Source organism: Piliocolobus tephrosceles, chromosome 11 (assembly GCF_002776525.5).
Source record: "Piliocolobus tephrosceles isolate RC106 chromosome 11, ASM277652v3, whole genome shotgun sequence".
Classification (NCBI taxonomy): domain Eukaryota; kingdom Metazoa; phylum Chordata; class Mammalia; order Primates; family Cercopithecidae; genus Piliocolobus; species Piliocolobus tephrosceles.
In genome coordinates this window covers 119147808-119158140 of record NC_045444.1, presented here as the reverse complement: position 1 = coordinate 119158140, position 10333 = coordinate 119147808, and the positions used below count along the sequence as shown (strand labels likewise).

At 36.9% G+C, this 10333-nt stretch overlaps 1 protein-coding gene across 4 annotated transcripts in view; it reads right to left on the bottom strand.

Moving 5' to 3' along the window:
- Window positions 1–10333, bottom strand: part of GIGYF2 (GRB10 interacting GYF protein 2) — a 165765-nt gene that overhangs the window by 95958 nt on the left and 59474 nt on the right. For all 4 annotated transcript variants that reach the window (XM_023188562.1, XM_023188560.1, XM_023188563.1 and 1 more), the window contains 3 exons: window positions 9494–9605; window positions 5216–5327; window positions 4368–4408 (listed from right to left, as the gene is read on the bottom strand). In XM_023188562.1, the coding sequence (XP_023044330.1) occupies window positions 4368–4408; window positions 5216–5327; window positions 9494–9605 (265 nt within the window). The remainder of the gene's footprint in view (window positions 1–4367; window positions 4409–5215; window positions 5328–9493; window positions 9606–10333) is intronic.

The following is a 10333-nucleotide window of genomic DNA, read 5'->3' as shown; positions in this document are numbered from 1 at the left end:
AGCTTCTTACCCAGATGTCTGTAATTCTACCCATTTCTCTTTTCATAAGAAGCAAATACATGGTAAGCATCATTCCTAATTTTAAAAAGAACAGATCATCCTGGAACCTTCAGTACTTGAACTGTTTTAATGTGATGTCGTCAGACACCTCACAATATACTCATATTGAGCTCACACTGATCAACATATCAGTGTGTCTGAACAAACTAGTTTAGTATTGCTACTCTTGGAGAGTGTAAGATATAATTATGAACAATGTTTTAAAAGATCTACATTATTGTCAACAAAAGTGGATTACTTCCAAAAACTAAAAGCTCAGAATTTTTAGCACAGTTAACCTGAAGTAAGCATCTTTTCAAAAAGCATTCAAAGTCACTATGACATATTAGAATATATATGCATGTGGAAATTACCATATTTTAGTATACTACCAGTTACAATACATAACAGTAGATACTAACTAGAAGTTAGTATCCTTAATATTCTGAGATACTTTATGTCAGTTTAGTTTTATGGAACTTGCCTTTTCAAATATATACCAATGGGATGTAAAGAAAAGAACGTTGACCTTTAACAGAGGGTGGCTAAGAAAGTTACCCTCATTGGATTAATGTAGTTAAAATATGAAAACCACAAATAATGATGACTAAACTTGAGCATTCCAAACCACCAAAGTGTGAATATGTGTGAACAGTTAAAATCAGGCTATTCTTATTCTAGCAACTCTCTACTTTCCCAAGGCAACCCAGGCCATTTTCAGACAACTCTAATTACTAGATCTTTTAAGATTGTGTCCAATACCTGCCTCCTTGAACCTTCCAACAGTTAGCCTCTTTCTGCCCTTTAGACTCTCACAGATCAAGTCTAAGTCCTCACTCACATGATCATGATTAGTAAGCAAGTATTGATAGACAGTGACCCTATAAGACCTCCTCCCCACTCTGCCCTGTCCACAATGTTGTCTCCTATCTAAACAGCTCCATTTCCTTCACACAGCTCCCATCACAAGGCTTTAAATGCCCCAGCCCTCCTACTCCAATGTGTGGACCCTTTCAAGGTGTGGTCCCAGAAGTGAACACAATGCTTAGGCTTGTCTTGACAACATAAAAGACAATGGGCCTATCATCTGACTCACTGAGGACACTTTAGGAAATACTGCCCATGGCTGAGAGGACATCAGCACACCGCTGATGAACATGAAGCCCAGAGTCACTGAGAGGGTTGCAACCTTTCCGCAGGAGGCTGCTTTTACATGCAGCCACTCCTTAAATTCTGTAATTTCCTTATGTAAGACTTTTCATTTCTGCTGTTAAAACGCCCCATTTGATTAGATTTGGTCTCTTGATTCACCTTGATTCTGATCCCATGTCCTAACTGTTCTACTCCATAGCTATCCCTTACAATATTCAATGATTAGAAAATCTGATCAGCACACCAACAATATCCTCTAAAGAAATATTTTACACCTAGCACATAAGTGGGAATTCAATATTTGTTGAATAAATGAGTTCATATGCTCTTATTTACAGTAATCCCGCCTTATCCACAGTTTTGCTTTACAGTTTCAGTTAACTATGGTCAATCGTGATCCAAAAATATTACAGTACTTTGAGATAGAGACCACATTCACATAACTTTTTTTTTTTTTTTTTTTTTTTTTTTTGGAGACAAGAGTATTGCTTTGTCAGCCATGCTGGAGTGCAGTGGCACAATCTCAGCTCACTGCAGCCTCCCCCTCCTGGGTTCAGGCAACTCCCCTGCCTCAGCCCCTTCAGTAGCTGGGATTATAGGTGCTCACCACCACGCCTGGCTAAATTTTTTTGTATTTTTGTGAGAGTCAGGGTTTCACCATGTTGGCCAAGCTGGTCTCAAACTCCTGATCTCAAGTGATCTGGCCCACCTCAGCCTCCCAAAGTTCTGGGACTACAGGTGTGAGCCACTGTGCCTGGCCTCACATAACTTTTATTACAGTATATTGTTATAATTGTTCTATTTTATTAGTTATTGCTGTTAATCTCTTACTGTACCTAATTTATAAATTAAACTTTATCATAGGTATATATGTATAGAAAAACAGTATTTATGGGATTCAGTACCATCTGTGGTTTCAGGGGTTTCAGGCATCCACCAGGGGTCTTGAAATGTATCTCCCACAAATAAAGTGGGAGAACTACATAATCCTAAAAATTTTGCTGGGCGCGGTGGCTCAAGCCTGTAATCCCAGCACTTTGGGAGGCCGAGACGGGCGGATCATGAGGTCAGAAGATCGAGACCATCCTGGCTAACACGGTGAAACCCCGTCTCTACTAAAAAATACAAAAATCTAGCCAGGCGAGGTGGCAGGCGCCTGTAGTCCCAGCTACTCGGGAGGCTGAGGCAGGAGAATGGTGTGAACCCGGAAGGCGGAGCTTGCAGTGAGCTGAGATCCGGCCACTGCACTTCAGCCGGGGCGACAGAGTGAGACTCTGTCTCAAAAAAAAAAAAAAAAAAAAAAAATTCTGTAAGGCATTATCATTTTATTACAAGACTAATGAGATCTGAGAACTTAGACTAACCATGATCTTCTGATTCCAAATCCTGTACTCTTTAAACTACTGCTCATCCCCTCCACATATTCATGGCAAAAGTACTGAATCAGACAAGGATGGGAGCAGAGGTCTTGACAAGCCCCCCAATGATTATGTTAACCCAATAGTCTACAAAATGGTTAAAGCTAACAATAAACTATCCACCTAGTCTGTTGCAACTTTCTTCATGCTATACACCTTTTTTTTTTTTTTTTTTTGACGGGATCTCACTCTGCCACTTGGGCTACAGAGTGCAATGGTGTGATCACAGCTCATTGCAGCCTCAACTTCTTGGACTCAAGCTATCCTCTCATCCCATGATGGCCTCCCAAGCAGCTGGGACTACAGGCACATGCCACCATGCATGTCTAATTTTTGTACTTTTTTGTAGAGACAGGGTTTCACCATGCAGCCCAGGCTGTCCAGCCATGGCCTCCCAAAGCACTGGGATTACAGGCATGAGCTACCACGCTGGGCCTTAATGGTTTTCATTAATGTAAATACAACTATGTATTCCCAATGCCACATTCATAAATGAGAAATTTTAATTACTGATATCTTTAAGTTTTTAACAGAAACCGTGATACAAAGCTGTTATAATTACTTAGTTTTTAAAACAATCTGCAAATCAGTCTGTGAATGGTATTTACATATTTAACATATGTTTACAAGAAATATTTACCACTGCCCGGGCACGGTGGCTCATGCCTGTAATCCCAGCATTTTGGGAGGCTGAGGCAGGTGGATCGTGAGGTGAGGAGTTCAAGACCAGCCTGGCCAACAGAGTGAAATCCCATCTCTACTAAAAATACAAAAATTAGCCAGGCGTGGCGGCATGCACCTGTAGTCCCAACTACTTGGGAGGCTGAGGCAGGAGAACCACTTGAACCCGGGAGGCAGAGGTTGCAGTGAGCCGAGACCATACCATTGCACTCCAACCTGGGTGACAGAGTCTCCAGCCTTTGAGACTCTGCTCCAAAAGCAAAACAAAACAAAACAAAAAAACTACAAACAAGAAATGATTACCATTATCAGTTATAATCATGCTCTGGAGAACTTTTTTAGCACTTGCAGGATTTGGAACTTGCAATGATAATTTTCATAGTACCAATTCATGGTACTACGAATTGGCATTATTTTCTCTCAGATGTTAATACCTACTGGTAGTTTGTAAGGTAGTATCTTTAATTAGTTAGGAAGCTCATCTTAACAGTATAAATTCTTTAAATATAAATTACGTATTTAAATACAAATTTAAATATAAATTATGATTAATTCCTCATAAACAATGAAATCCTGTTCCTTTATTATGTTCCTCTTCAGTGGCTACCTTAACTGTAATTTATCTGAGTTAATTTTTTTGTTCTCATCACAAAACAAGAAAAAAAAACACTATACAGCAAAAGGCCAGATGAATAAATTAGTAAATTAAGAACATTCATAGTTTTGCCCTTTGTTCTCTGATACAAAAGCAAAGATTTTAGCATTTGCCCCATTTCTTCTCATCTGTGAGATGCTGTCAACACTAGAAAAAGAGTTAGTAGATTGTTTCCTAACTTGAGTCTTCAGTTCACAAACTGGCCTTAATAAAGAATACATGCCTTGCAAAGAACACACAGACCAAGTCAGTCAAGTGAATCCTAATGGCTGTATTCATCTCTGGTTTCATGCAGCAGAGACTTCAAATAACCGTGGAAGTTTAAATGCAGGAAATGCTGCAGCCCCATCTACTGGAGAGGTGCAGGTAACTGAGTCCATTTTTAATAAATTTATCCTTATGTGTGTAGGTAAGAACCTTACCTACATCTTTTCGTCCTGGTTTTTCAAAACGTCTGTCACCCCTGGAAAAGAAACAATAAATTTCAAACAAAGTCTCACAGTGATATAGATTTCCTATCTGTGACACTCACTTTCCCACTTTTCTAAAAGCATTTCTTCTTCAAATTACAAAACAAATAAATACATAGTTATTGCCTAATATTTGGAAAATACAGAAAAGCACAAAGATAAAAAGAAAAATATCCATCCCCTCACCTACCAAAAGCTGTTTCTATTGACCCAAAATATTATTTTTTAATTAGATACATAGTATACAGTTTTATATACTGCTCTTAGAATGTCTTTTCCCACATCATTAAATATTTTCAAAAACACCTCTAATGCTCATATAATATCCTATTTTGTGGATATACAACTATATAAGGGCAATATCAATATGTTTGGCTTATTTCCAATTATTTTATATTATAAATATCATCACAGTGAACATTCTTGTACATGTATCTTTGTGCAATTGCTCCCACTCATCTTGATAGACTTCATATAAAGTCACAAACAATACAGAGAGAAGATACTTTTACTAATACCAACAAACAATAACATGACAATTTGGTATTTGCTATCAAATACCAAATCAAATTAACTATGTTGGCATTCATGTATTAACCTATCCATCTAGAATCCTTCTTCCTTTAAATGAGAATCATTTAAAAATTTCTAATGTACAACTTGATATTCAATACTTAAGAGCATTTTTTAAAATGAAACCCTTTAACTGTACAAAAACATTTCTCCCCGCAGAAAGCACAAAATAGGTAATTTTTATATGCCAAGACATTTTTATGCCAATATGTGGATCCCTTAGTTACCTTTCCTCCCAGCTCTGCGATCTATGCATTTCTCTGCCACCCCCTCGACCAAAAACACCCTCTACTTCATCAAAACTTCTTTGGTAGAAACCACATTCACCTCTGCCTCTACCTGAAAACAAGAAAACAGAAAAAAATGATAGATGTCAACATGTGGCACACATTCACCACTATAAATTAGTATCCAAAGTTCTCTCTATACAAGGCAGGACATCTACATTTAAATATTGAACGAGGCCTGATGATCTTGACTTGTGACACCAACAATGGCATTGAAGTAGGCAGACCACAAGAGGCTGAAAGAAACAAGTTAAAAAACTAAAGTAATATAATGTAATAGACCCAGTCCTGAACAAGAAAGTATAAACATTAAGTTCTTTAACAAAAAGTTGAAAAGTGAAATTCTAAGAAGTTCAATAAAACACTACCGTAGATTAAATTTTTTACTGTTTTATTTTCATAAAAATGGAAGAAATCTTGGTTTAGAGAGTTTAAGAAGACAAGGGCTAAAGTTAAAAAGTCAAGCATAAAAGTTAAAATAATTTATCTCATCCCAGAAAAAGGATAACTTAATAGATCAATTCTAAAACCATCAAATCTCATGAACGCCATACAGGGTATATTCCACAGTAACCAAAGGTACAGTTTACCCAAATCTTGAGATTAAAAAGAAATGTATCAGGACTAAACTTGAACCAACAAAGCTGGTAGTGTGTGTGGGTACAGGGATTTAGAGGCTCTCTCGGGTGGTTCAAGCGTAAATGAAGGCAATTTGGTCAGATCTATTGACATTTGACTCAACAATTCTATTTAGGATTTATACTAATAGAAATAGTTGTACAAAAATGCAAATATATATGTATGAAGATTTCACTGTAATTTAAAAAAAACTAGAAATCTAATCAATAAGGGATGAGCTATATAAATTCTGATAAAACGATACAGTAGAACACAATGATGCCACAGTGGATTAAGTACTGACGTTATTTTGTTCAATAACAAGAACATACTGAAGAACAATGCATATAAAAATTACCCCATTTATATAAATGATATAGCTGCTCCGTTAGGGTCAGGAAGGTTATATATCCAATTGTTAGGTCTGAAGGCAGAAGACCATATGTACTTTCAGCTTTTTAGCTTTATACTTCATGTACAGTTTTCCCAACAAACATTTGTATTCAATACACAGGTGAGAAAATGAGAGGAGGGGAAGGGGGTGGGGGAGTCTAAGGATGTATTTATAACCAGGTGAAACCTTAGCCATCATCCCTAGCTCAATTTTTCTCACAGTGCACAATGACCCAAAGAAAAATGATGATGGATCTTGATGAATGCATCCCAAAGCTAAATATAATTGAGCTAATTACTTCAAATATCCATGCAGTATTTTATTTCTTGTTTGTAATTTATTAAGAATTAACTCAGAATACAGTTTTACTTTTATATGGCTATATTATGAAATATCAAAATAATGCACCAAATTATTTTGTGGGTAATCTTAGAAACAATGGATACCCTCCTGACTAGTGCAAGTATCCACTCCTTCTTTTGTCAAATGGAAGTGAGAAGCACAGTGGAACTGTAATAATCTTAAAGTTACCCTTCCACTTGTGTCAACTTCACTTAAAGTCAACTCACAGTTTAAGTACTTCTCCCCTTCAGGAAATGTATACACTGTATTTAAGATCCTAAAATAATGTAATACAAATTGTCATGTAACACCTGTCCTCTACAGGAAGATTTAAGGATGGGGACAAAAGTCTCCTCGCCTTTTAGAGAAAACCATTTTCTCAGGAAGGCCATTACACTTGTACCACCTTGAAGAAGATGTTTTATTCCAGAAACACATAAATATAAAAAACAGCCTCCAGCTTACCAGAAAAACAAGCAAAACACATATAAAGTATCTTCTCATTTGCGACTAGCACTGACACTGGCCCTGCTAATGATACTAAAACTTTATGGTGGGACATATTACAACGATCAGGTTCTAAAGGTTTCCAACTTGAAAAAATTTTATTCTTCTACAGAGTGGTTCCCATACATGAATAAGGAAGTAAATATAACATGATGAACCTATCGTAAAACTCAATAAAGAACTGTTCTACTGAGAGTTCACCCTATTCTTTTTGGGAATTAAAACATACTTCCTTTTAATAATGATGAAGACAATGGTTGAGAGTTGTGTCAATCCACTTTATTTTTAAACAACCTAACCAAATAAAATAAGATGACAGTTTCATGTTGTCTTACCACCTATTTTGTTTATTTAAATTTTACTAGTACATGATATTTAGCAGTCTGGAAATCAGTCAATTTCCACATCAAAGTTTCCCAAAGCTGCAAACAGCCAAGATAATCATCTAATGTTAGCTCTGTCTATACAAAGAAAAACCACAATAATCATTATTTAACCAGCAAGTTAAAATTAAGTAATGAGTGGAAACCACAATACCACAGATTATAATTACAATCTTGTTTTAGAAAATGAGCTACTGAGATCATTAAAAAGAATGATCTCAACAGGTGGTTGAGATAATGTTAAAAGTACTTTTCACATCAACTCAGTTCAGTCACTTGACTAGTTTCATGCCATTCTTCAACATCAATATGTAAAAAAAGTCACGACTTCTTACATATGTCACAACATCTATCTTTTTTAACACAGCCTGATTAAATTCTGAATGTAAACCTTCTATCATATGTGATAACCCTTCATTTCAAAGAGACCAAAAAGCAAGGAGAAATTCAATCATAAACCAAAAAGCAAGGAGAAATTCAATCATTCACTTGTTTCTCGATTAAGTAATTGGGGGGGAGAGTGCTGTTTAGAGATTGTTTGGTATTTGCAGCACACAAAGTCGGTGTTATTCACACTTCTTCATCAAGATGATCTCTCCCTGGCTCACCCTGAAAAGCACTGGAGGCAAAGTTACCCAAGTACAACCTCTCCTTGCCACCAATCCACAGCGGAAAAACACAGGAAACACCCAAGTGGCAGGCCAGAGCCATAAGTGGTCAGTCCCAATTCGAAACCACCACCATGCCACCAAGACGCATGGATCTCAAATTCTGGACCAATGGAACCTAACTCAGTATATGAATCTGAATTGCCTGTGGAGCTTTTGAAGCACACACATGCCTAGATCCCATCACCCAAAATCTTGTTGCACAGGTATTTCCTGTAAGTTTTACAGATCAGTCTAACCTCTCCTCAGGTTAAAAAAAACAAAAAAACACTCTCTAAAGACGGACAAATAAAGCCAGTAGAAAAAAACACAACTAGGTAATAGCTGCTAGTAAAACGAGTGGAGAGTTTGAATCAGACACTTCACACCTGGATTCCCACATTCTGAGTGGACTACTAAAAGAAAACTCTTCCCAGGAATGCACAATTGAATGCATTTTCTAGGAAGACTATAGATAAATTACTCTATTTATAAAGAATTTAAATACTCTATACTCATGATCATGCCAATCTTGGTGGTACAATATGCAGAGAAAATGGTCTCACTCACTGCAGACATCCAATTCTTCCATTTCTAAAGCGTCTCTTAGAGAAAATTACAAGGTGTATTTAGACCACTGTTATGATTTAGTCAACGTAAGGGCAAAATGATTAAGCAAATATTTATATTACAAATATTAAGAATGTCCTCAAACAGAAGAATATCAGCAAACCCAAAATAGGGGGCAGATATCAAAGAAACGAGTGATATCAAAATAAGAACTATTTTTCCAAGACATAAATCTGTAAAACTATAGGTTAAATAAATGAATGTGGCAGAATTATCTTTTGTTCTACCCCTAAAGGACCTAGTCCTGATGAGGCAGTTTTTGTTAAAGTTCCTCTCTGGATGGAGAAGCTCTTGGCACATGCCCCTCACACAGAAACTGTCATAGAGGACTGCAGGTACTTCAGTGCTGCTTCCATAGTTAAGACACTTCAGGAAGCATTGGCTCCCAAAGTATAAGGCTCCCTGGGGATGAGGAACATGGAACATGGATGAGAAACATGGATTTCTCAGAGTGAATTAGGACTGTCTAGACTCCCTCACGTTCAAATCTGTACAGCTAGAATTATACTCCTCTGTTGCAAATCAGGGATTATAGAGGAGATACCTTAAAAAAACGGTTCTGAATATAAATGTTCAGGCCATTTAGTATGCAGTTAATGTCAAAGAACAGTTTTCATTAAATCAGGCATTAAAATATTTTAAAAGTAAGTTCTCTATCCTCTTCCTCCATTATTACTTTTTTCACATGAAAGCTCACCTCGCCCTCTTGAAGAACTTCGACCTCTAGGAGCCCCCACCACTGTTCCTCCTCCTCCTCGTCCTGTCAATCGCAGGACAGCAGCACTATTTACAGACATGGAAAAGTTTCTCTGCCAAAAAAAAAAAAAGAGAGAGAAAAAGGAAAAAAAGAAAGAAAAAAATGGATGAAACAGATAAAACTACATGTTGCTTCTCCCCACATTCCCACTGCATCTATAAAATGGCATCTAATTACTACTAGCAATGGAAAACCGTAACTGCACAACATACGAGATGATCCAAAACTTGACTTTACCTGATAATTGCAAATTAACATTTCAGATCAACAAAATTGACAACCAATGTCTTACACTATGCTAGGTTTGGTGAGGAAACAAGCAAACCAACTAAATGCTCTATGTATGCAGAAGTACATAGGGAAAACACACAACAGAATAAACACAGAAAATTTTACAAAAGAAATCTGGTTTGAAAGGGTCCTGTAAGCCTTTAACTGGTGAAAGGTGAAAATGAAAGGGAGTTACCAAAAGGTCTGATGCGAGGGTAGCACATTCTGCACATCAATGTGAATTAGCAACTCCAAGTAGTATTCAATATAATGACAGGAATCAGAAGTGAATGGGAAAGAGCCAAGGATCTAAATAAAACCAACCATCTAAATAACACATTAATGGGAAGATGAAGGGAATACTTAGTAAATTAAAGTAAAACCCAATCACTCAGTTATCAACCTGCATTTGCACTGCAGCCCATCTGGGACAGGGTCAAGTACAAAGAGATAGTGAGTGCACCTTTGATATGTCTGTAGCCAAGGGTTCTCCTGGCAGAAAGAAAACCT